At 39.8% G+C, this 27,568-nt stretch overlaps 1 protein-coding gene across 3 annotated transcripts in view; it reads left to right on the top strand.

Annotated features, from left to right (window-relative positions):
- Positions 1-21,302, top strand: part of SAMSN1 (SAM domain, SH3 domain and nuclear localization signals 1) — a 78,309-nt gene extending 57,007 nt beyond the window's left edge. For all 3 annotated transcript variants that reach the window (XM_062622092.1, XM_062622093.1, XM_062622094.1), the window contains 7 exons: positions 3,071-3,142; positions 3,698-3,853; positions 6,305-6,425; positions 7,851-8,002; positions 10,263-10,469; positions 11,452-11,602; positions 20,067-21,302. In XM_062622092.1, the coding sequence (XP_062478076.1) occupies positions 3,071-3,142; positions 3,698-3,853; positions 6,305-6,425; positions 7,851-8,002; positions 10,263-10,469; positions 11,452-11,602; positions 20,067-20,269 (1,062 nt within the window). In that variant the 3' untranslated portion in view covers positions 20,270-21,302. The remainder of the gene's footprint in view (positions 1-3,070; positions 3,143-3,697; positions 3,854-6,304; positions 6,426-7,850; positions 8,003-10,262; positions 10,470-11,451; positions 11,603-20,066) is intronic.
- Positions 21,303-27,568: the final 6,266 nt, after the last annotated feature.

Here is a 27,568-nt window from a genome sequence, read left to right as displayed (position 1 = left end):
CGCTGTGTGAGATTGTTTTATACTTTCCTAATATTGCTGTGAATCCCAGCTTCACTCTTTCTGTCCCTCCCTCTCCGTGCTGCAGGGCACATTTGGCTGACTTGACAAGCCAGTGAAAGGTGTTAATCCTGCCTAATAGAACCATAATCCTTGGGGCTGTGTTTTTATATCATACTATTGAGCTAACCCCTTGTCACAGGATATTGTTCATCTACTTAATAGCGAAGTTCTGTATGGGAATTTTAGATAAAATAAAGTTCACAATCCAAGTTGTCCTTTTCAGTTTCACAAGGTAAAAACAAGCAAACAAACCACAGTGTTTAGCCAACAGAGATTTTCTGGGAGATTACAATCAATTAGACAAGAGCTGTGTGATTTTTTTTCTTTTCTTCCTCCCCTTCCACTTCCCCTCAGTGGATAGTAAATGTCATTTTACTTGTCAAAAATATTCACAAATCTGGGCCAGCTTCTTCAAATAACCTTTGCCTAGAAATATTTTTCAGGTTGGATATGCCCAAAAATGCAGTTTAAAAAAATAAATAAATAAAAATTCTTTTTCTCTTCAACTGCAGTGCTTAGAACATGGACCCAAAATTCCATCATTCCTATTCCACGTAGCTGTGCTCAGGCATCTCCCACTGCTTTGTCCAGACTAAGATTTCTTTTCTTTCTTGGGAGGAGGACCTGGTTAATAAGTAAGTGTGAGAAAACAGCAAAATGAAACAGCAAGGAGCTTTCATTTTCAGTTGTTCCAGAGGCTGATAATTTTTTTCTTCTCCAATGGAGATTTTAAGACAAAGTATTTTCACATGGCTTCCCATAGCTTTTCTTGGGCTTGTTTTTTCCTCTGCAAACTGTTTTTAGTTTAAAAGTGACTGTGCGTAAGAGATAAATGCACTAATATGGGTAGAAACCTTATGATTTGTGAACAGGGACAGAATAACGCGAAGTCCTTCCTGGGTGGAAATACACAGGAGAGGCATGTGCATGCTTCTCATGGCTGGCATCATTTTGATGAACTCCTTCCTTAAGATCATGGTTGTGAAGCCTGAATGCCATCTTACCACCCTGTGGAGCCTGGCACTTACTGATGAGCCCCACAGAGAACTAACTGCTGCCAGGAAGGAAGAGCTTAAGGAGACCAAGCAGCATCAGCAGCTTGGTAGCTGTGGGCACAACAGGAACAGGGCTGCACCAGCACTCAGAAACTTGCCAGCAGCTGAAATCATTACTTAGATCTTGGCTCAAGCAGGTCGTTGGTTTTCCAGCTGTCCAGAGGACAGCACTCCAGCAGCGTTACTGACCCTGCCACCTGGGTAGGGAACAGGAGGATGGGTGTAGCAAGGGCCATGTTCCCCACAGTGCTTGGTATTTGAGCAGTTCTGCTTGTCTTACCATCACCGACGGTTTTCACCTTAGCTTCTCCGGAGGCAGGCTCATGCCAGCATTAAGTGTGTTTGCAATGCAAAGGCAAGCAATGGGACTGGCTATTAAACCGGTCTTTTCCTCTTTTATTACCTCAGCTGCATCTGAGGCTACCTCATGGAAATTCTTGCCTGGTGGAGAAGATTGGAAAGCTGTACTGGTAGAGCGGAGCCAGGAGCTTTCAGGGCCATTTGAAGCTTGTGGCATTCTCAGATGGAGAGCGAAAGGAGGTAGCTGGAGATGTCAGGGGAAGGGGGTACAATGGGTATTTTAGGAGCCTGGAGGAGGGGAGATGAAAAGATGGCTCATACGGCTGCGGGGGGGGGGGGGGGGGGCAGGAAGAAAGCAACAGAGCAAGGAACTGATTTGGCTGAAATCATGTGAGCAAGGCAAATAGATGAATAAATAGAGGAAAACCTGCAGTCAAGCAGTCTGAAATCACTTATTAACTCATTAAGGATGTATTTATTCTGTGCTTTTCTATTTAGTTCAGTGAGGTTGTTTTCTCCAGAGGGGATTTTGAATGCTCAGAAATCTACTGTGACGATATTGCATAGTATATAATAGTAAACTGTGCTCAAGAACTCTGAAACTGCATTAATAGAATTTCATTTAGTAGGGAAGAGTGAAAAATTTGTAAGAAAAAAAGGAGTTGCTCTGGATTTAGCTCTGAGTATTGGTGAAGATACAGAAACAAGCTCTTAAAGACACTGTAGAGTGGATAAATGTTCAAATTCTGGCTGTTATTAGGACCGTGCTTACAGGGACTTATGACTTGCCATCAATGCCAATGTTACGTGGTTTTCCACCCTGGCCAGCGTAGTGTCAGACAGCTCTGCCTGGACATGTCTGGCAGGTATTTCTGTGTGATCTTTCTCACAAAAATCTGCTGTGCCACTTCCCTCCTTCCCATATCACATATCTATGTGCAGAAAGGAAAAAAAATGAGTTAAAAGCAATCCATTCACAGTCGCTTAATGCACAGCCCAGGTGGTGCAGCCTTTCTTATGTTAAGCAAAGCTGTGGCACAGGGAAAAATTGTATCTATTTATGTTTAAAAATCAGGAATTGGAGGACTGGGAAGGAAAACATGAGGCCTGCCTGATTATCCTCTTACTTACTTGCTCCACAATGTATGCACTTTGGATAAATGTATTCATAATCCTTGGCAGTCGCTGCTGATTCCTGTTGGTAAAGAACCATAAACACTCTCCCCAGCTGCGAAAGTAAACTGTATAAATTGCCACAGTTTAAACCACCATTACCAGCTCCATAGCTTGTATAATATTTATGGAAACACCTTTTTTAAGCTTATAAATAGCTGTCTTACCTAGAAGTAACTCATAGATATCTCTGTGTAAGTAATGTGAAACTGATGTAGAGGAACTCATACTGTACCTAATTAGTTTTAGAAGCAGTATTGTTTTTTCTTATTCTTTTCATTGCTTCTGGCTACACAGCCTTTTTTTTTTTTCCCCCCTATAGTCATCTCCTAGTCTGTTTCTAGCTGAATGTAGCCACCCACGGTCCACTGACCTGGGAGGAATTTTTAACCCAAACAGGTGACTTGACAGTTGTATTTAAGTCTCGATAACAAATCAAAATGCCATCCGTGAGTCAAGGTTTGTCTTCTTTTTTTTCACAGCGCACAAGCAGCTTTGGCAGCTTTGACCGTTTCAGGCATCACTCGATATCGAAGACAGATGATTCAGCTGAGGTCTGTATAAAACAAACTTTTACTTTCTTCAGTTCTCTTTTCCACGACGGCTATGCAAAACCATGGGGAACTATTGTGTGAATTTTACGCTGGTGAGAAGTTTGCTTGTGCACCTGGATCTGTCTGGGTGATCGAGTCCTTGCTGACATGAACAAGAGAATCAAACCTAAACTTTGGCACTTTGATGTGAAGATTAGAAACAATTTTTTAAAGAGACAAAAGTGCACTTAGGTTGGTGATGCCCAAGGTAACTGGCATGTGTATGCAACCCACAGATGTGTCGTTTCTGTTTTCAAGACCCCAGCAAAAATCCTTTCAATTGTTATTTGGATTAAGGACAATAACCAATGGGAAACAACATCTTCTATCATAAAATATATTTTCTCTCTGTCATTCACACATACAGTGGTGTGTTGCAAACCTGTTTAGGCACATTGAGTCCCCAGGAAAATGGCTATGACTAACTTTTGTCAATATTCCCCTGTAATTCCTATTCTACTAGACTGAATTTCATTTTCATGATGAGTTGTTGCTTACTTTTTCATTTCAAATCAGATATCTGAGCTGGAGACTATAAGTGATGCTGGAGAAGGAGTACAAGCTAAAGCAGCAAATAATGGAGGAAGTCTGGGTAAGAAGATGAGAGCCATTTCCCTTACCATGAAGAAAAAGATGGGTAAAAAGTACACCAAGGCACTCTCTGAGGAGATGGTAAATACAGCTTAAGAATCTTGTGTTTGATGCTAATGTGTATGAAGTAAAAATGTTATGTGCATTTTTTCCTATTCACATTTCAATTGTCATTAGTTATGACTATCCATAAGGACATAGTAACACATCCTGAATTGCAGCAGCTTTTGGTACGTACTCTTTCTTTTATGTGAATGTTAATGTAAACACACGTGCTGATAAAGCTGGGGCTGTTCAGCCTGGAGAAGAGAAGCTGCATGGAGACCTCATAGCAGCCTTCCAGTGTCTGAAGGGGGTCTATAGGGATGCTGGGGAGAGACTCTTCATTAGGGACTGTAGCAATAGAACAAGGGGAGGAATCAGGTTTAAAACCTCAACAGGGGAAGTTCAGGTTGCATATAAGGAAGTTCTTTACTGTGAAGGTGGTGAGGCATTAGAACAGGTTCCCCACAGAAGTTGTGAATGCTCCATCCCTGGAGGTGTTCAAGGCCAGATTGGACAGAGTGTTGGGTGACATGGTTTAGTGTGAGGTGTCCCTGCCCATGGCAGGGGGGGTGTAACTAGATAGTCTTAAGGTCCTTTCCAACCTATGATTCTATATAAAATTATAACTTCACCCAGTAAGGGACCAAGATAGAGTTAAGAGGACATAAACATAGGAGGTTTACATCATTTAATTCTGCTTTTTCATCAAGGAGCACTTCTATAAGCACCACAAAAAAAAATCTCCTGATAGGGACACAAGGGAATAATGGATGAACACCACTGTTAATCTGATCCTTGACCAAATGCTTCATTAGAAGAATTTATGTTTCAATACAAGAATTACTTCCAAAGTCCATTTTGTAGAGGTCAGCTAGCATCCTAGAGCATGACAACTCATGTGCCTTATCGGCTTTTACCTTATCTAATCTTAGTGAGCTTATCTTTATTAAACATAAAAAAATATTTCACACACTGCAAACCCTGTTTTCTCAATATGTTGTGTCAGTGAGTTCCAAATGTTAGAAAAACAGAAGGAAAAAGGACTTGTCATACTTAATCATCCTAAAAAATCTAGCTAGTCTGCATCCTATCTCACACACATGTCAATATCTAATAAACTGGGAAAGTAAATAGAAACTTCACAAGTAGAAAACAGTGTTCCACAGGATATATTTGAGCAGTTATTGGAGGCCAAAGACAAGGACTCCTATTCCATTACTTTCCATTTTTTGCTAAAATTTAAGAGGTTGCAATCCATTTTTTTTTTTATTATAGGAAAAATCAAAATTCCAACACTTACCTTCTGCACATTTAAAACATTGATTCACATGACAGAAAGTCAATAAATTGTCTGGTTGGACACACATGTAGCATGATCTTCATTCCTGCAGGAGATGATGACAATCAGTACTGGCTCACTGATTAATCTATGGCTTATACTGCTGACTGGTGTAACAAACACTGCCCTTGTTGAAAACCAACATAGTCTTTCATTTCAATGCTATGCCTTAGATGTACCTGTATGGGTCTCTATTTCATACATGCACTGCCGTCTTTGCTTGATTTCATCAGCCAACTGATGAGTAAATAATGTTTCCCAAGATATTAACGTAACATTTCAAATACTGCAGAATGTTTCAGTGGTATGAGGATATCACACATACTGACAATGTGATGAAATCTACTGAGAAATTCTGCCTTTGAAACCTCATTATTATTTCATTTCATTGTTACATCATGCCTTAAATTACCTGCAACTGAAAATACGGATCTTATTGTTTTGAATATGCTGTGATTCCTGAAGTGTGATTTAATGTTACAAACTCAAGGGGCCATTCTCTTACACTATTAGATTTTGTGAGAGAAACATGCATCTGTTAATTCTGAAATGCACTAGATTTTGAAGCCAATGTGTAGGTTGGGCAACGTGGTGAGCATGGTGCTAGAACATGCCAATGGCTTACTCTGCAAGCTGTCTGTGTGCAAGCTGTCTCTGAAACACCCTGGCTGAGGTGCCAGCCTACTGTCAAAAGCCTCTGATTTTCCGAAGTTCAACACACAACATCAGCTAGCACTTCACCATGTGCTTTCAGACTTACTTATACTTTACGTTTCCTCCTCTGAGACAATCAGAAAAACACCTTATCTGGTTACTTGCGAATTTCCCATTCACAGACAGCCTTTGTTTCTGCTGTGGTATATTGGAGTCTTCTGAGACAAAAAGTCAGTTTAGCTGTGTGAGTGAGAGTGGAATGAAATGAGAGGGGAAAAGGGGAGGCAGGTGATTTCTCCAAGGTCATAAAGAGCTAGAGGTGGTGCTGGGCATCCTTAGTTCCAAGGATGCATGAACTTCTAAAATGCTTTTACTCGTAGAGTGGTTCTTAATAAAGCGTAATGATGAGTTAATCTCCAATGACAATTTAAAAGAAAAAGCCAAATATCTAAAATATATCTCTTGATGGTGAACTTATGACTTTTGTGTTAAAGAATGAAGAAGGAAAAGATGACAGTGATCCTGGTGGTGGAATACACACTGAGAAGGTCTCTCTAAAAGCCAGCGACTCTATGGAAAGTCTCTATAGTCTGAACAGTGGCCAGAGCTCATCTAGTAAGTACAAGATATCCATACTTCTTATTCAGCCACTGGATCAATACTGTTATTGTTTAAGACTGAGTTATCAGAGCTGGTGATTAAAAATGTAATGGTAGAGAGTTCTTCAGTCTGGCAGACAAAAGCATGATTTGATTAAATGGGTGGCAGGTAGGGTAGATTGCCAATCTCCAGAAATAAGCTGAGTTTTTTTAAGAATGGAAATATTAACTGAAGTAAAAAAAAAAAAAAAAAAGCTAAAAAAAAAAAAAGTAACAGGGATTAGGGGGTATGTTGCTCATATATATGCCATAAGTTTTGGGGGGTTATCACTGCTAAAGTGCTGGCTCCCAGTCACCAGGAGCAGCCACACAAACATCCTCTCTGGGAGCAGTGCCTGTGAGTTCATCCTTTGCCCTGCAGATGTGAGGCAGACAGAGTGAGAGGTCTCCCTGAGATGGTGGGTGATGGGGGCCTGACCTGCAACTTCAGGTCATGATTCAGAGACACAGTGTGCTTCCCCACAAACCCACTGAAAACCCTCCCCCAACAGGGTCATCTCAGTCAGAGAGCAGATGGATCTTTGATGAGAAATGGAGTTTGCCTCCACTTCTCTATCCCCGGCTCTGCTGTGGACATTTGCTGGGCAGCAGGCCACAGCTGTCCATGGTGACATTGCTGGGCCATCACTGCAGGCATCTACCAGCCCTAAGTGGGGACTAGAGCTGCGGTCCAGACTGTTTGCACTTAGTAGTTAATCTGGCCCTGAGATGGAGCTGTGCACTTAAGCAATCACCTCAAACAAAACCATTTTTATGATCATTTTCTGTGATGTGATTTGTGAAAATTGTATATAGGAGTTTACTTCCAACACTCTGCTGCTCTTATCTAAAAACATATTTGGATGGGATCTTGCAGAGCTTGCTCAAATTTGCTTGAATTACTCTGCTGATATTTTATTGCTCAACTTGGATAAAATGACAGGCAGAAATGTTGATAAGATTAAAATTTCCCTCTGCAATGCAGGTTCCTTTGATGTTTCAGCTAGCTCTGTAAGGAAATAAAATAACTTCTACAGTATTTGTTTTCATTTCTCTGAATAAACAGGAGAAGTTCAGCAGAATTAATTCCCTAAATTGCACTTTTAGAGTACACTTGCAGAGGTGATATTTCAAAAAGTCTGTAAGTAAAATGTGTAGTCTATTAGTGTCATCACCAGAAAAAAGACTATTGTAGGGAATATGTTAATAAAAGATCTCCTACCTGTTTTCTTTGATCTCTTGTAGTATGACCTTATTGAATGTATTTTTCCTGGAATGTGTCAAACCCACACAGACTACACTACTAATTCTGTGCTTTTGAACACTCTCCTCTCGGCTGCTGTGCAGAATTGCATGTCTGGGCATGCGCTGCAGGAGATAACTAAAATTCATTCTCTTTAAGGTGGGGTGACTAGCTGCTCAGATGGAACGAGCAATAGGGACAGCCTCCGGTTTGATGATGAAGTCCCTTACAGTGGGCCCTTCTGCGGTCGAGCCAAAGTTCACACCAACTTCACACCAAGTCCTTATGACACCGACTCTCTGAAAATCAAGGTAAGACAACCTCCAGGATTTCTTCTTTCCCAGTAAGAATGGCAGGGGGCATTCCTTACATGTGAAGAGTATGTTTGCTAATACATTTTTAACTGTAAAGCACATGTAACGTTCTAAAAGCAAGACCAGTCCGGTTTTGTCATGCTTCTATAAGGACTTAGTTCAGACAGTGTTGTGAAGCTGGCTGCTGACAAAGGCTTTTTAAGGTATAGGCTCCAGATAAGTACCTCAGAGTGATATCTAGTGGGTACCACAGCTTTTCTCAAATACATGGTATATGGGAATATACTACTCTGGAGTAAGAAAACCTGTCTCCTGGGATATGAACTTGCCTTCCCAGCTCTTTCACTCACAACCAGGATATATGAAAAGCTCGGTGGCATCCATTGTCTTAAATGGGAACACTTTGCCTTTCCAATAAGCCTTTCTTTAAGCATACCTTAGAACTACAAATTTTCCCTGGCTATGGCAATATTGCAGGGATGGCCAAGCTGTGTAAGTGAGAAAGGAGCTCCACATGTCGGCCCAGTTGAAGATCAATCAAACTTCCCAGCCATTTTCTTCTCCTTCCATGCACTCATAGATTCAGTATCATCATACATCATACTACTCATGAGTGTAATTAGACTTCTTTTCCTTCTTTGTACACACATTCATATCCAGATTATATTCACACTTCAGCATCTTTTCTTCTCCTTCACAGCCTTTTCTTTTTGTCAAAATCTTTATCTGTATCTCACTGCAGTCTTCCTCTCCTCCTCTACGGCCTACGTCACAGCCATTGCTCTGCTAGCACTTGCAGTCTTCACTTCTTGCCCTCCACTTCCACCCACACCTAGGGCATTTCTTTCAAAACAGTTTAACTGGTCATGAAACAGCAAATGTCTGCTGCTTCACATAGATTCCTTTATTAGTCACTGGGCTGTATATTTTAGAGTTATACCCCTATTACTTAGGGTTGAAATCCCCTAAATTTATCTTACAAAATTTCAGTACCCTGAATCTGAATTCAAAGTGCATCTGCAGCCTGGCTGAGAGCCACTGCCTTAATCCTGATCTGCATCCACATCTGAAGTTTCTGAGCCTCCATGAGTAGAATAACATGTGTGCTTGTAAAGCTCATAGCTCTGAGCTCCATATGCTAAGAAAACCAGGTCACACGAACACAGTGAATTTCATACATGGGTTTGTACCAAAACTAGAGTGACCACTTTACTTGCGGTTTCTTGACTAGACCAGAAAAGATTTGAAAGTCTTGGAATTGTTGACAGATATTTTTTGCAATCTGAGTTTGATTTTTAACTTTGTAGCAGAACGCCAAATGAAGTGTGTACGTGGGGATTTGTCGGGTAATTATTTAAAGACTTCCCACACTTTCATAAGTTCTGAGGTGCCTGCCCAGAAGACAGGACTAGATTCTGAGGTCATGGAAGCAAGCTGTGTAGGTGTTATCCTTTACAAGTGAGCCTTTTTACTATGAGAATTACTCAGAGCAGCTGTTTTGCTGACCTGCGATCTTGGTTCCCGCAGCATGGCTGTGAACACCTTTACCAAAAAGCCCTCTTGAAGTAGCTGCGTTGTCACCCTTTTTCACATTCACATTTGTGGGTGAATGCACAAGTGTGGAGAGATGAAGCCTTTAAACCTGCCTGCTAAGACACCTTCCACTGTCTCAGTTAATTGTGTTAATAATAGTGGAAAAATTTGTCAGTCGTTTGGGAAGGATAGACAGGAAAATATTAATTTCTCAAAATATTGAGAAATGTAGCCAGTGGTTTTTACTGTAAAATGGGTAAGAGTCCACTTTTCACATAGCTCACCTCTCAGGTTCTGAAGACATTTGAGAGGCTGGAAAATAAGATTATTGTGTAAATGTTTTGGCACATATTGGAAATTAACCTCACAGTGTTCCCTTGTATTTTGCCAAAGCTATGCCTACTATCCATGGTAAAAGTTGATTGCTAACGCAACCCTGTGCCTTTTCAGGGACCAAGTGGAGCACAAAAATGGTTAGAGGGGCTGTTTATGCTCAACTCTCCTTCACAAAGGTTTGGAGATAATGACTAACTCCATTTTCTATAATTATTTTACTGTGATTTTATGAAAGAAAAGGATCTAAACCTAGGTAATTTTTAAACGTTACTTTGCACTGCCTCGTTAAGTTTCTATGCTGCCTGTGCTGGTTCTGGTCCAGAGAGGAAAAGCTACATCTAACAAACCAGATGTGTAAGCAGTGGTGTGCTTTTTTTTATTGTTCTAGAAAGGAGATATTATAGATATCATCTGTAAAACCCCCATGGGTATATGGACGGGCATGCTGAACAACAAAGTGGGAAACTTCAAGTTCATTTATGTGGATATTATCTTGGAAGAGGAAGCTGCTCCCAGAAAGATAAAGCCACATAGAGGGAGCAAAAGGAACAAGCCTAAAACGTTGCAGGAGCTCCTGGATTGTGTCCACCTGCAGGTCAGCCAATGTGTTTCCCAGCTGTATTTGAAGCATTTCATTTCTGTGCACTTGGGTTTGGATGTCATTTACAGGCAGAAGCAGAAAGACAGGTTCAGCAGTTTTGATGTCAGCAAAGCAGCTTCGTGTCTGCGTTTTATGTGATGTGAGTGGCTTTTACAACTGCATTTTACCACATCATTTGGTTGGGCTAAGAGACTCCACACAAAGAGGCACAGTAGTGACTTGACAAGTCACCATAACCTGACTGCAGTTGTGTGCCTAAGCGTAGGAGGTGTGTGACTGCAGAAACCTCAAGGACAGGACTGCAGTCTGACTCCAGTGCCAACATTTAGAATATGGGTTTCTAATTTCTCATGATCTTTAGGGAGCAACAGTCCTTTTGCACTATGCATGTTGCGCCTCTCTCTCTGCAATCCTAGCTCTTGACTGAGTGTTAAGGTTTACAGGTAACATTTTTAATACTGATTATTATTATTTTGGTGCTGATGCAAACACTCATTTCCTGGAGTTTCATATTGCATCAACACACAGCTCAAGGGGGACCATGTGCGATACAGCATGGCTGAGGGCTCCTCAGCTTCTCACTCTTGCTTATATCAAGGGGTTCCTTCTGTGCAGAGGCAGAGCACACCCCTCCTCAGAGGCCCTCCTGGACTCAGTATGGGAGGCACTCACGGGTTGATCCACAAAGGTCCAGACACTCAACAGATTAAATAATTTCTGGCAGAGCTCTGTCCTGGTCCAGTTTGCTGCTGGACTCTGCTTGACAACTCAGGCACAGATGCTGGGATGCTACCCCCAGGTATTTCCACCTCTATCTTCTCTTGATCTCCAGCTCTGTTTTTATGCCAGAGGTGGTCAGTCAGACTGGAGAATGGAGTCCATTTCAACCTGACAAAAAAGTAAAAGAGAAATTGTGCGTATACCTCTACTAAACATAGTGCTTATTCACATGAAAGGATTTGCTTGCTTTTTGTAGGAATATGCCTCAACTCTCTTGCTAAACGGCTATGAAACTCTAGAGGACTTAAAGTATCTACAGGAGAGCCACCTGATTGAATTAAATATTTCAAACCCAGAAGACAGAGCAAGACTGTTATTGGCAATTGAAAATCTACAGGACTATGACAGTAAGTGCTGAAGCATGTGCAAGTTTTAACTGAAGAAACACATTTAAAGAAATATGATTCTCACACTGATCTATTGAAGTATTATTCTTTTAAATATGATACATGGAGTCAGACAATTTTCTTATGTGTTCAGATAACAAACTGTGCATCTCTTCTAGATGTGTATGATTACTGTACTAATAATACATGAATGATCTAAAATTTCTTATTTATAGGCCCTACACTAGAGATTGGTAGCAACTATAGCTTAAGAGCAGCCCTATTTATACCTGGAGACCCAACCCCCAAAGAGGGTAAGAGACTTCTCAAAAGTCAGAAGGTCTGTGCAAGAGCAGAAAACAAAACTTCCCAAACTCTGTGCTAGTATCTTAACCAAAATAGAGCTTATTTAAAGTAACTGTGGTAGAGTTTTCTTTAATTTTTCTAAACAATACTCTTCAGAAAAATAGTTTTTCTTTCCCCCAATTCTTCACACACTTAAATCCTTATCCAAATCAGTTTCTTTTGTAGGAGGGATTGAAAATTAAGAAAAAAAAAACCAAACCAAAACCATATACTAATAGATGGTTTGCATTCTTTTCTTAAGATGACTCTGACTCCAGTTTTTTTAAGCATCTGAAAGCTGATCGCACAGCATGTCTGTACATATGTGTATTGCTCACCATTAAGTTTTCTTCACTTTTTGCTTTCATTGGGAGTGGAAAAGCTAGGACACAGAATAGAAAATACTGTTCTCATGGTATTTGAATAATATTACCAGCCTGAGTTCCAATTTTAAATAATTTATGTCAAATTCCTAGAACCTACAGCTAAGCATCTACTTAATTAGACACTCAGCCAAAACAGGAATTGTTTTTTTTCTTTATTAATATTCATGTATATGCTAAGCAGTCATTTCATCAAATGAGCACTAGCAACTGAGAGGCATCTGGAAGAAAGAAAAGGAGAGCTGGAAAAGCAAAGTCTTCCTGGGATATTTTAATACCAATTCTTGTCAGGTTTCCACTTTTTGTCTCCTCAGTAGGGGATAGCTTTCCGATTCTCCCTTCAGCACACGTACATATGTATGCATGAACATACCTGCATGCATATATATACCTATGTGCTTCAGTACATAAATATATCCAGGTTTGTAAGCATGACTTTGGCTGTCTCATCCATTCAGCTTTTCCTGCAGATGTTCTCTAATCTTCCTCTTTATGCCTTTGCTGACCTTGTATTTTACTGTATGTTCGTGCTTTTTTGGGACCCCATTTGTACATGCAGGCTTTCCTGTTCTTATTCAGCTTCCAGAGAAGGTAAGGTTCTTGCAAACATGTTGGAGAGACTTTTAAAAAGGCTTTTTTTCACCCACTAGGTTGAGTTGTTCTTTCTGGACTATAGCTTTGTGAGATGACAGGCTAGAAAAGGACTCTAGAAGGGCTGTCTATGTAGAAGTAGTGGTTGAAAGAGTGAATACAGGAAAAAAAGGGTTACATATTCAAAGAATTGTATTGCAGGGATGTAGCTGGAAGTCAGCTGAAAATATGTTTGTTTCTCTAATTTGCCCTTAAACTGAATATAAGTATACTTATGTATACTTCTTTTTAACTAGTCTTGCTGCACTTTCTGCACCTTTTATTGTATATGTTTATCAATATTTGAACACAAAAAAAAAGTTAATTCAAGTTAATTCAAAATGTTAGACTGTAATTTTGAGTCTTGCATCTGTGTGAAAACCAAAACAAAAACATGTTTTTTATAACAGACCAATTGAGTGTCAAACTATTTTGTAGTAAGGATACGGTTTGCTATTTATATTCCTTGTGTAACAAAAAACATAGCAAGCAGCCTTGGACACCGAACCCTTTCAGAAGATAATATCAAGGTGGGTTTTTTTTCTGGAAGTGTGAACACTTAATATTCAGTGTACACCTGTGCAAGAACCAAACCGAACAAGGTCCTTACATGTCCCTTACACTGAAAATTATAAACTTACCTTAATTATCCAAATAGGGCTCTTCCAAATTGGCAGCATGGGAGTAAAACATTTTTCCAGGCAAAATAATGTCCCTGCTATTTTCTGTATGGTAGTCTAATAGTTTCAATTCTTATAATGGATCTGGATATAATAACATTAAATCTTATGAAATGGACCCTGCTTCAAAATCAGCGGTGACACTGTACTCTTAGATCAAGAGATTAAATTAGTGTTTGCTTCACATCCACCTTAGATAGGTGTTAGATAGGTATAGCCAATCTTTACAGTATTCAAATTCAATAAAACTGTATTCCCAGAATTTATGAATACTCACAGGAAGCAGAACCAAGGCATCTTTATGTACCATGCCAACTATAAGCAAGACATCTTTATATAGCATGCTAACTGTAAGCATTCATGTAATGGAGTTTCATAGGACTCATGTATATTTTAAGGTAAGCCGCAATATAAATGCTTTCCTGGTTTGGGATACTGTCTTGAATCAGGACTAACTGAAATCCTTGCCTTGTCTGGTTGTCAAAGGTTCATAGCATTTGTCACATGACTAGCAGGGACAGAACAGAATTTAACAACTCCTCTAAAAAGGAAGATACTAAAGGCTAAAATTGATAGCAGCTACCTGTTAAGTCATTACAATGAAAGACGGGGAGTCAAGATGATCTTGGGGATAAACTCAGCATGTTTGACCTCATCCCAATCATTTGACCTCTGTCCTTCTGTCAATACAATTGGAAAACTGGGCTGAAAGAGCTGGGTGCAACTTTGCAAGTGAATTCTACATCTGAACTTTCCTACATCAGAGTTTTGGGGGGTTTTCTTAAATGGGCATGACTCAGTCCAGCATAAATGATTTTTTAATTAAAATTGATTTTCTGCATTGCTCAGAAGTGAGCAGCAGAATTACCCACAGCTACAAGGTAGTCTGCTTACTGGCCAGGAGTATTCTAGATATAAATTCAGCACTTTTCCAGGTAAAAGTTCACTCTTTCTATAAGTTTTGTGAAAAAATACAGTAAGTCCATAGATCACATTTACTGTTCTAAGCCCATATTTCTCACAGAGTTTGGAAGACTTCCATGTCTTTGCATTACACTTGTGCTTCCACGAAGCACGCGTTTGATTAATGCATGGAGTCTCAGGTATGGTATGGAGTTGAAATACAAGGGTTTCTGAGTTTTTGTGACTCCACTATTATTCAGAACAGCCAAGCATGCTAGAACATCTAGTAAAATGAACTAGATCCTATTGCAAATGTAGTAAAACAAGATTTAATGTTCCTTTAATGTGATATCTGATACTGTGAAATGTCTAGATGTTTTTGCAGGGCTTTTAATTTCTTTTTCTTCCCTTGGCTTTTTCTTGCCATATATTGGATGTTATACAAATTGGGTTCTTCATGCTGCATACTTGTGACTACCTAATTCATGTTGCAGAATAAACAGTTACTGAGCTTTCTAACCAAAAGACCTGCAGCCGTAGTTTTCACATTACATGCTTCTTAAAGATGTCCAAAATCTAGGATTTCTGGCAGTGACAATTTTTTCATCTTGCATTTGATTTAGACCTGAATTAATTTTGAAAGGAAAAACTTTACCCATCTTATACTAGAAATCAAAAAGTAAGTTTTATTTAGCAAATACTACTACATGGTGTTATTAAGCAGATTTTGCTTCCTGGTACTGCACTATCATCTCCTTTCTACCTTTCCTGGGAGTCCAGGCCAAATTCACCATCTTCAAGCACTTCACATAGCGAGGCTATTCCAGAACTGCAAAGTCTTGTAAGCTCCTCATGACCTTCCCCCATTGTTTCCAGATCTCTTTTTAGATTTTCTGTAAGTTGATGAGACCCATATACTGGGGACAAAATGATTGGTTTCCATGAATTCATGGCTGAGGAGGGGAAAAAAAAGCTCTTTTTCATAAAGTATTTCTTAATAGCTTTCCATTCTTCTCCCAGATGGCTTCTAGACAGGAGATGGATGTCTGTGCTTTTGTAGGATGCTATTTTTAAAGTGAAGCGGTTGCTGGATGGTTAATGAATAAAGTAATAAAAGAAGTTTGGAACTTTTTTGTTGACCGTTTCCCACGACACACGTTTTTGTGTGTGCAAAATAGCCTTGATTCTCTTCTCACTTTGATGATGTGAGGCAAGAGGTTTATTCCTGAAGTCCAACGGATTATATTAGCCTGAAGCTATGCTGAGTTTAAGAAGAATTAGACTTCACTGGATACAGTTCATTTTATATTAAAAAAAAATGGTGCATATGTGCAATTTGGTGAATAATATTTTATGCTTACCTCCCAAATTCCACTTCCTTATATTACTTTTCATATTTAAAGGCCATATTATATTCTTAATCCCACTGCCAGTACCAAGTAAAGTTTGTTCCTTATTTATGTTACTTGGATAGCAAGATAGTACATAGGTGAGGACATGACTTTCAGTTCTCAGTTGCATTCTTTATGTGAGGACATAACATCAGGAGTACCATTTTACACTGGGCAGTCCCTTTATGCACATGGGATTACACAGTGTCATATCAAGGTCAAATGGTGCTCAAAGGCTACCTGGACATAAAACTTTCAGGTTTCTCAAGGAAGCTCATCCTTGCATGAGTATTAGCATTTTTTCACCTTTTTTCAGGCACATCTGTTTGCTTCCAGATTTTAGAGAAAAAAGAAACTTCTCATTTCTGTCTTCACCATAGACTCTCTTCTCACACCAGTTCAGTAATCCTCCCAGAAAAGCTCTGCCACTTACTTCAGCAAGTGCAACTTTTTTAAGCTGCATGTCTGTAAATACCCACAAAAGCTTTACACCTTTGAGTCCTCAAAGTATTCCATGTGCATTCAGAACCACTGCAGGTTTCTCTGCTTCTTTTTCAAGGAGTATCACCATTTGCTGCTTCAAAGTGATCCTTTCTGAGTTTTGTGCTTTGTGAGTTTTCATCTAGTTTTAACACTTAGGTGGTCTAACTGGTACAGGCACTGCAGTTGATACATAGCCTTCATATGTAGCTGGGTCTAAGTTCAGCCATGAAGATGCACTTTGCTCTAGTTAGCTACTGTACCGTGCACGTCACCTCTGCACCTTCCAGGAAGCCACACAAGTGACTCAGCCTAAAGCATCGTGCCCCTAGCCCAGTTCTCCTTCTGAGGAAAACTCATGAAGGCAAACTCTCAGACAGCACACTTGTGAAGTACGGCTGGCTGCTGGGTGAGCTTCCTTTTATTCAAGACAAAATCCAAGCCTCCTGCCACTCGTCTGGTTTGAACTGACATTACCGCACAGGAAGATCTATCCACAAAGAGATCTATCCATGCATGTCATGCACATCTATGTCAATGAATAACAAATATTCATTTCCAAGATCTAAATAGTGAGGAAGATGCATCACACATCTATTAACAAGACTAAAGGCCTCACATTTTTTCAGATGCCTGGATATAATCCTATCACCTAATACTACTAAAGTAATATTAGAATATATGTGTCAAAACGATGCATATCTTGGGCCGCTCTAGCCATATCACAGACAATAGTGACTGAAAGCTATTTATCTTATGTGAGACTGCTTTACTGTAGAAAAATGATAGGACTTCCATGTGTTGATAAGATAGTTATTTCTGGTGATTCTGCAATATCTCACATCAGTTTAATTTTATCAGTTCCTGTTTCCTGTGCATTGTATCTTTCTTCTGATGTCACAAAGATTAAGACAGCAAACATACCTTTATTTATGTGGAACCTGAACATGTATGTGTTAAAAACAAGGAACTAAGTAGAACTGGATGTAAGAGCCAAAAGCTAAAAAGAAAAAGGGGTAAAAAAAAAAAACAACTTAGTTTCTTTTCTTGAGAAGCAACTTCTAAAGCTGCACACTACAGATATTTATAATACCCAGTATCCTGTTCACGTGGTTTGGTTGTTGCTACATAATATTTAAGTCTCCTTTAAAGGAGGAAAAAGCCAGAGTTTGCTTTCAGTCTTGTCTTTTTAAATTGCGGGGGGGGGGGGGGCGGAGTTTCTACTTTTTCTGCTCAGAATGAAAAATAGAAAATAAAACATTGTTACAGGGCACTAATACACTGACTGAACACGCATTTTCTTTCTCATCCACTAGCTACTTGGTCTTCTTTTCTTTGTAAAACAAACAAAGTGAATAGGGGTTCCTCTTTGACCTTGAAAATGTAAACAGGATTAACACTTTTTAGGTCACTGCTTGCCAGGGCAGCAGATGATGCTGGAGAAGCTGATAAAAGTACCAGCAAGCAGCATTAGGCAGATGAGAGGATTACAGCGGAGGGCAGGGGATCCCTGCCCGCAGATATACCAGAGGACTTCACCCAGACACTGGCTGAGCCGTTAGCTCACAGCAAGTGAGACCTGCTTCATCTTGGCACCAGTGGGATGGGTGCGAGGAGCTGAGGACACAGTTCAGACAAGGCTTTACTGGGGCATCTGCTGTTATTGGTGCTAAACTACTTCTGTTGCTTCTAATAGCGGCAGTAATACCTTCACTGGTGTAATGCCTTTTGTAATTCTTTCCTGACTTAAATCAGAAATCAATTGGACCTTACATGGTCAAATATTTTCCCTGCAAAGAAAGATAACATTTGACATGATAAACTGTGTTCTGTGAGGAGATCGAACTGCCACAGATAGCAATTAAATCTGCTGAATGGGGTACTCTTTCATGCAAGTGCAATTAACCATTAATTTATTTGGGAGCAAGTATATAAAGTAATCTTTTTTTTCTTTAATACATCAAGTTATGCCTATAAACTTAATGGAAAAATAAGTTGAGACCTTGGATTCTTTTCTTCAAAAAACAGATTAGTTTATTGACTTAATTAGACAACTGAAAGTTAGAAAATGTTAAACAGATTTAATCAGTCCAAACCAATACACGTTTCCATCAAGACCTAAATATGTTTGTCAATATATCAAAATGGTTTGTGAAATAAAAGTTCATTGATATCTCACACAACAAAGAAGAGTACTGACTCTCCTGCTGTTCCATTTCAATATTTTCATTCAGACTGAAACATTGAATTTTTTTATTTCTAATTTATTCTTTATTATATGATAGAACACAAAATTTTAAAAAATAATATTAAATCTTTCCCATCTTACCAAATCTTGTAACTTCCAGCAATTTAAACAAACATCAGGATTAATTTTCTTTGTAGAAATGCCATAATTCTGGGAACTGAACTAGATTTAGATTTTGGTGAAGGATAAAATACTCCCCGTACTGGGACTTGCATTCTGCCTGGGCTTGAATGAATGGGCTTAAATCTGACTGCAGGTTCAAAGCTAGCTATTTAACCATGGAGTGACAAGTGAAGTGAAATAAAGGAAACTTCTTTGCAAAAGCAAAACCGTACCATTTTTCTGCAGGGCTAAAATCTGGGGTAAAATCATCTGTTTCCTGTAAGATTTGGTTTTTATAATTTGTTTGGAAAGCAAGCCAGAGTTTAAAGTAAAAAACAGTGAGAAGAGCATGATAACAGAAAAAAAAAAAAAAAAAAAAAGCAAGATTTGCTACTTTATACCGTGTTTTCACAAGAAATTTGGTATTTCACAGCCAGAAAATACGAATACAGACTTTAACCACAAGCTACATTAGATTCATTATACACGTGTATATCCTGTGTGCAAGGCACCAGCTTGCTGAGCTTTTTTTGAGATCTGTCAATACTCTCACTGACTGGCAGATTTTTGAGTTTGAGCAAATTAGTCATACAGCAGCTAAACAAGGAGAAATTATTTGCAAGATAATTTGCTTCTACTTAGTTTTGGAACAGAATTCCAAAACCATGCAGCAGGACTCAAGTATGTTAGCTTTCTCGGAGGCCTTTGTGTTTTGGAAAATGACCTTTTGGATACCAAACTAAGCTTAGGAAGTTTCCATTAGCCACCTAGTCCCAGTGCTTAGAAAACCTGATCACCACAACTTCATGCCAAGCATTTCTGAAAACCAGTGCATTGTATTTCACTCCACAGTGCCCAGAGTAGGTAAAATGGTGGGGGTTACATTCGAAAGACACAACATTTATCATTTGATGTGGTATAAACAAGGTGCAGTAGGCTACATTATTAATTGCATTAACAGGCTCTGGAATACATGAACATGGAAAGGGAAAAGCTGCCATCTCTATTGTGGGCATGCTGACCATGCATGGTGAGTGTGGCACTTCTGGACAGCCTAAAGGAGCCAAAGCCTCATCTCTGACCAACATACTGCAGGATCAAAGCCAACCTCAACATCAACTTAGATGTCATTATACTCATGTAATCATAGTTTTAGTTCTTTGATGCTGAGGTTTCTGCTTCTGGTAGACAAAAGATACTGATCTAGTCGTGTATATTAGCAGCTCTGTTTCTGTTTCAAGATCAGTCACATTGCTACCACAAACTCTTTCCCAGAATACTTAATTTGACTTATTTTTTTCTTTTTCTTTCTGTTCTTTCTAGTTGAACAGCAGAAAAGCGAGGGTAGTCAAGAGACGCGGAGCCTAAGCCCTCACCACGGCTTTGATAAATCACAGTTAAATGACTGCCCAAGAGATTCTGGCTGCTACATCTCATCAGAAAATTCAGATAATGGTAAAGAAGAAGTAGACCCAGAAACCTTGTCTGACATGGTGCAGTCAGTAACAATCACTGAGTCAAACTGATTCAGTCCTGCTGCCTTTCTGCAGATTTTCAGAAAAACAATCAGATTTGCCAGTACGATGGCACAGAAGCAGAACACAAAATATCCTCAACACTGAAAATATACTTCTGGCTGATGTATGATGCTCTGCACTGTTTGATATGTGGACATCTGATAGCTAAATGTTAGCTGATAATCTCTCATGCTTTTCAGTGAATCCACAGATATTTCAACGAAAAATTTTATACATATGTATTTATAAATATTTGTACAGCAAATGCATTTTCTATAAGAATAATAGAGAATTGGTTCAGGTAGTGGTACACGGTCTGGACATGTTCATTTCTGGAGTTGTCCAAAATGTAAATATTGTACATATTTATTTTAAAAATATACGTATTAATCACACTCTCTATTTTCAGATGTGCTTTGCTGATATTTGTACAGAATGTATTTTCACTGGTACATCCTCATAATAAAAAGGTGGATACATTCGCATCTTACTTTGAAAAGTACCAAGCTAATTCTCATTAATATTAAAGCTGTTTCATACCCTTCTTCTCCAAAATGGGCTCTAAAGTAGACTATTACCTCCTACAGTTTATCCTGGAGGTACAAAAGAACTGCAGTGTGAATCAGAATCAAGCTCTCTGTGTTCATTATCTTTTAGAGAACATAGCCATCTGACTGGCTTATGCAATTTCTTTATTGTTATTTTCACACCTGTTCTCATTCTTCCCAAGCATCGTACAGAAAATGCAAGCTTGGAGAAAAAAAAAAAACAAACAGTCAGTGTCAATATTATCCTTTTATGATCATCTTTTGTGTAGTTCTTGCATTTTGTGTGTGGTGTGAACTTTGTTAATAGAGTATTTGTTCGTATACAAAACTCAGAAGCTAATATGGCTATTGTGCACTGTTGTCTTTCCTATGAGATTTTCTTGTCATTTCCCAGTATATTTTGCACTGGAATACACATTTTAATTGCCTGTCTTCTTTTAGAGTACCTCATTCAATAATAAAAGTAACCATGTGTTTGAGCCTTTTAAAAACTACTTGATTTTTAATGTGGTCATTACATTTAAAAGACTGCTCTGTTCTAAGGCTAACACAGTAAATAGCAGCTCCTCTGAGCACCTTCATCATGTATAATAATCTGTGTATCAAATCCATAGAGAAATTCTTTGCTCACAATTTTCATAATTTAAGGTGTTTTGCATTTACGTTAAAATTTTTCCGCATGCTGCTGACAGCTCAAAAGAAAATCACCTTCAGAAGAGATGAAAGGCAGAAAGTTCCACCCCAAAAGGGGTATTTCTGAAGAAGCCATAAACAAATGGAAAGCTTTTCTTCTTCCAACACCCACACCTCCCCCCTCAAATGGAAATGTTTTCTGTAGTTTTCATGACCCCTTAAACAACTGCTGTCAGACTCCTAACACACAGATGTGCTTTGAAGGCTATAGCATAAAAATAGCAATTTTAGAAAACTGCATTAACAAGATTTCAAAGTTTTGGAGTAAATAAACTCTGTTTAGAAAATAAACAGGAATGTGTGGTGCTAAGATTTGTTTCTGGTTTTAACTTACTTCTTACACTGGCAACAATTGTCATCTTTGGGGAATTTGACCCCAGGTACAGTGGAGATGCAGAATCCCTTGATGGGATGAAGTATATGACAGGAAGTATATGAGAGCTCGTATCAAGCAGCTATATTTCCTTCTTAATGCTTTTCTAACCAGTATTGTGTCATGACATGAAGTACTGATTTTACTTAATATGACTTCAATAACTTCTGAAATAACGCATTCAGATTGTTTTCTAGCATCATCTCACTCTAGAGAAGGAATAAAATCAGCCTGAATTCCTCTAAGAGGGGCTTATCTTTTGGCAATTGTGGCAGAGGCACTTAGTCTTCAGGTTGCTTCTATCTAGACAGCTGTAAAATTGCTGAGCCTGTAAAAGTACGTTGAAGGGATTTTAAATATAATTATGACAAGAAACAGCTAAATTAGCTGGGTCAAGGACTAGCAGCCACAGAGACCAGAGATGTAGCATGATAAAATGCTCTGAGAAATGTTTATTTGCATATGTTTGCAAATGTAAATAGGCCTCTGTAACTAGGTACAGTGACAGGCAAGGCTTTCAACAGAGGAAAATCCCCATCAGCTGCTATTCTGTCACAGGAATCAAACCCTGAATAACTTGGGCAGGTGGCAAGAGGATAGAGGTGTAAAGTTAACTAAAGGGTAACTACGGGCATTGAGCTGTGATTTAACCACTCCTGTCTCTAATCAGTAAGGCTTTGTCCAAACAGCTTCTTGTTCAGAAAAAATGTGTCAACTGAAAGCTTGTTCAAGACATTTGTGACTTCCTGCTAAGGCAGAGCAGATTAGATCTCAAACTGAGAAACTTCCGTTCTCTCGAGCTATTCTGAGAAATAGGAAAGCGGAAATTTTGCAACATGACCAAAAAAAAAGAGTGTTTCCTACAAGAGCAACCTTTTTTCATCTCTCAGTGGTTTCATTAATCACACTGATCATGGACTAAACTGTTTGTACTGGCATCAACAGTTCTCCAACCACCTTTAGTGCTGGGTAATCTGAATAAAAGGTAATTCTGGGGACTGTTGGAGAAAGTCTGGTGTAGATCTGAGCTACTCTAGAGGATTCTTTAAAAAGTCCATGAGGCAGGGAAGAGAAGCAAGCAGCAGAGGTTCTGCTCCCCTCTGCCACACGCTCAGTGGTGTCACCTCCATTCCATTTTACTAGCCCTCCTCCATGACCAAGGACTGTAAGGTTTGTAAGTCTCTTATTTGGAGATAACCAAGAGCCCTCTGCTCCCTGCAGCTACAGAGCATGCAGAAAGATGCAAGGGCAGCCAGCGCTAGCAGAGGGGAAGCTCACGATGCTAGCCCCGCTCGCCTTCCAGCGGTGGGATCTTCCCCGGCCACAGAGGCCGCGGTGCCGTTGCAGCAGACTTCCCCCCAGGGCTCCGGCGCTGGCTGATGGCACAGAGCTGGCAGCACAGAAAGACAGAGGGGATGCAAATCAAAATCCAGGTGGTGGCAGGCACCCTCATCCCCAGGGAAGCGCCTCCTCTGAAAGTTAACGCCGCTTTCAGAAGCGTTGCCTCGTGCTCAGCCCCATTTGACTGCTGTCCACAGCTGGCATCGCATTAGAGGCGGGCTGCTTTACCATCAAGGAGGGTAGCACAGTGGCAGACTGCAGCCCTGCGATCCATTTGACTGGCCTGCAGACCTCAGGAGTCAGCATCCTGCTCTCCAGGGCCTAAAATAAAACTTTTTTATTTTTTTCCAAATTTCAAGTTTGATGGGCGAGAAGCTCAACATGAGCAGCAGTGTGCACTTGCAGCCCAGGAAGCCAGCTGTGTGCTCGGCTGCATCAAAAGGAGTGTGATCAGAGGGTCAAGGGAGTGGATTCTCCCCCTCTACTCCACTCTCGTAAGTCCAAACCCGTGGTACTGAGTTCAGCTCTGATTTTTCTTACCTAATGAACCCATCAGCCTGTAGCTCCTTAGCTGTCTCCAAAGTCCAGAGGGCTGGCACTAGACAGCATCCTCACCACAGCCTGGAAACCAACCAGTGATTCTGTCAAGCCCTGTATTTTACTTGGCCCTAGAAAAAACTCTTGCCTATTCACTGTATGACCATCAAAAGTGGTTCTCCTGTCTAGGAAAGGCCAACAAATGCCACTACAAACACATACCAAAAGAGACTGGAGGGGGATATAATACATTCAGGGAAACAGAGCTATTAAAACTACAGTCACTTCATTTATGCATAATAAACAGCAGTCATTGCCATGAACCTGAATTTCTTAGGAAATGTATATTCTCTAGAAGGAGTTTAAAAGTGGGAGGTCCATGATAGGCAAGGGGGACCTGAGATGATCGTTTTGGTCTGACATGCCTAGCAGTCTGCTGGGCACGAGAACTGCCTGCTGACAGCAAGAGCTCAGAAAATCTGCCTGTGCCAGGATGTCCTGCAAAAAGGAGGGACAAGAGGGCTGGAGGGCAAGTGGTGTTGCTTAACAGTTCATGTACCTTGGCTGCTTAATTTAAACCTGGCAGTGTCCCACAAGGCATGTACTCCCTGGGCAGAGCCCACATGTCCTCACCTCCTAAGGCCCACTACCCATACCAACTAAGTACGTAATGCCCACTCTATTCAGTGGTGCTCTGAAGTGGGGCTATGGCAAACCCTTGGTTTACTCAAATAATTCACATTCAGGGACGTCAGATTTTTAAGTTTGATTCTCCATGGCTCCCCTGTGCTCACAGTAAATGAGGATTAGATGTCCCCTTCTTACTGTTCCATTACTTTCCCGTTGTTAGAAGCTGTGCAACCAAGGTTTTCCGGAATACCTGTCTCTGTTCTGCAGTCATGGTTTCTGAAGCTATTCTATATTCACGTACGAAATAACTCCTTTGTGTGCCATGTAGACATGTTGCGCAACTCAGCATTAGGACACAAGAGACAAGTCAAGGGTATGCATGGCCATAGGATAGTTTTGACAGACTGCGAGCAAGCTTGTTGACACTGCTTGACTACCAGTCCTGTCCATAGGGCCGAGGGAGGACATGGGAGGACTTCCACCTGAATCATTCCCAAGCCTTAGATTTTCCGCAGAAGCAGCCAAACCGTGTGAATCATTGCCACCCTGAGCACAAATTAACATACAAGCATTAAGAGTTACCTGGTGACTTGGGACTGGGTTTGAATACAGCAGTATATACTCTGCTGTCATAACAGACAGCCTCTGATGCTTCTGCTCTCTCAGTTTTTGAAGTACCCTCCTCTGGATGCTCCTGACATGGTTTTGCTTGGATGCCCAGTACGCTGTGCAGGCCCCAGTGACTGCTCATGGAACCAGTTAGGTCAGCCAGAGCTGAAAATCAGGCCACAGCTTTTTGCCACTTTTGCGTGAAAAGAAACGGTACTTGTAAGTTGTGCCTGTGTTGCACATTATATCACAAATCTCTCTAAAATGTTTACCATCATATTTGAGAGCAGTCCCTTGCTGGCTATCAAAAAAGCATCCTCCAGGGAAAGCACTTCTTAAAATACTATCAGCAATAACCTTACACTTTTACAGAGTGCAAATGTAAGAGAAATAAAAGAGAAGAGAAAGCCACTCATTGGGAAAATGCGCTTTAGAGAAAAATGAATACAGCAAAACTGAGGAACTTACACGCTTTCAAAGAAATCTGTTTATTACATAACTCCTTTGCCTCCTAAGGTTGCTCTCATCTGTAACATAAGAGGTGAATGACTAGCATCATTCTTTACACCAGTATATTAGAATAAAACGTAACTCACTGGAAGAACAGTTATTTGTCTTTAAATACCTTTGCAGTAAAACTACACAGTAAATGCTTATTTTACTTCCTTGCCTATCTGTCTAGCTATGGGGCTATTTAAAGACAGCAGTGAAGTATCAGAAGGAGCTAAAAGATTATTAGCGTAACTGATAGCTCTGTGCCACTCAGTTAATGCTATGAACATGCCTACAGGACATCTACCTGTCTTAAGTTCTGCTTTATTTTTAGACAATGTATTAGCAATCTTTGCTCATTCTAACTTTGTTAAGCAAAACATGCTTTGTAACCCAGAAAAGGCTTCCATCTGGGGCATTGGGGGGGGGGGGGGGGTGATTTTTGGATTTAGCTTTCAGAGTGAAGGGAAAGCCATCATTAGTCGAAGTGGTTGAGTGACCAGTGACTTTGTCAGCTATGGTTTCAATTCAGTAGAGAAAAAAATACGGGAAAACTGACTGGTTTGGGCTGAATTTGTAGACATATGTGAAAGTTTGGGGATCAAAAATATTGTATGATGTTGTGAAAAGCATGAAGACTATGGCTGTATAGGACTGGTGCTAGAGGTGGTTAGTGAGGTCTATGAAAAGAGACGATGGCTGAGTGTCTAGCAGAACAGGACATGTTTAGGAGAGAAGCTGCATATAGTCCGACTTACACACTTAACGGAGCAGTGAATGTGCATTTACTATAACACTGTTTTTTTCCTGTGAGACAGACCAATTACCTATAATTCCGACATAAACTCAGTCTCTGCAGCACCATAATTTGATGTTTTACTCTGGAGAAAGACCTGCACAAGTGGCAGAGAATTTACACATTATTTGCCAAAAATAAACAAATTTGTGTGAGACATGATTCAACAATATAAGATCCTAGATAACAGGATTAGCTTCACACTGTACAGTACTTCACAGCTTCCAAATGGAGTACAGAGGATCATTTAATTAAAACCTATTCGACTGAAAATCCTATTTATCTGAAACAAATGCTTGCCCTATATATAATATCAACAAAGTATTCACATGAGCAACTAGCAATAAACAACAGAAAGATGCACAATGAATGTCAATTAACACAATTTGCTTTCAAATAAACTTGCAGTTTATGTATACAGCTTTAGTACTGTCCTGTGTATCCATTATAAAGGTCAATTAACCTCAATTGCAGCTAGTCAGCTTGTTCTAAAACAAAATCAGCATAAGATACCTTTTTATTATAAATCAGCATCTCAGCAATTCAGTTGCCTGGCACTGAAGAACTTCTAAATTACTGAAAGTCTTTGCTAAAAAGGAAATTACAAAAAACAAAAAAGGAAAAGAGAGACAGTGAGATGGGCTGAAATTGGTGAGGTGCCACAGTGGGGCTGCATGAGGCTTTTTAAAATATCATTATTCAGCATAGAATCATGCATTCAGGACAACAAAGAGCTTTGGTATGAGTGTGCCTCAAAGGATGAGAATCTTCCTGAGTAAAGCTTTCAATGCACACACTAATCCAAGGCTATACTAACAAATCTCTTGAAATGGAAATCCTTGCTGAAAATGGGCTGTGTGCTTTAAACAGTATCAAAGAGTTCTTCTTTTTTTTTTTTCCCCTTTGGCTGCAGAATGTCAGCATTTATAGCAAAAGTCAATCAGGTGCTCACTTGTTCTGCTTCATCAGGAAGAAGTGGTACCACGTGAGCACTGGGAGCTCTCATGTGGAGTTGCACAAGCACCACTAACCCAAAGGACTGCTGTAGAAAGCAAAGGCAAGTGGTTAGAAGTCCGACATATTGATCTGTGAAAAGGCATATGTGCAATATTTTACAAGAGAATGTTTGTAATCACACTTGGGAAAATACAGGTCTCATTGGACTTAGAGAAAGATTTTTTCTCAGATGTTAATAATTACATTGCTAATCAAAAATAAAACAAAAAACCCAAAAAACCAAAACCCAAAATGGATTATTGATCACTCAGTGGGCCATGATCCAGTGGCCA

Source organism: Pezoporus occidentalis, unplaced genomic scaffold (genome assembly GCF_034315485.1).
Source record: "Pezoporus occidentalis ecotype Australia unplaced genomic scaffold, CSIRO_AGI_Poc_V1 ctg24, whole genome shotgun sequence".
Classification (NCBI taxonomy): Eukaryota; Metazoa; Chordata; class Aves; order Psittaciformes; family Psittacidae; genus Pezoporus; species Pezoporus occidentalis.
This window is presented reverse-complemented; position numbering and strand designations above follow the sequence as displayed.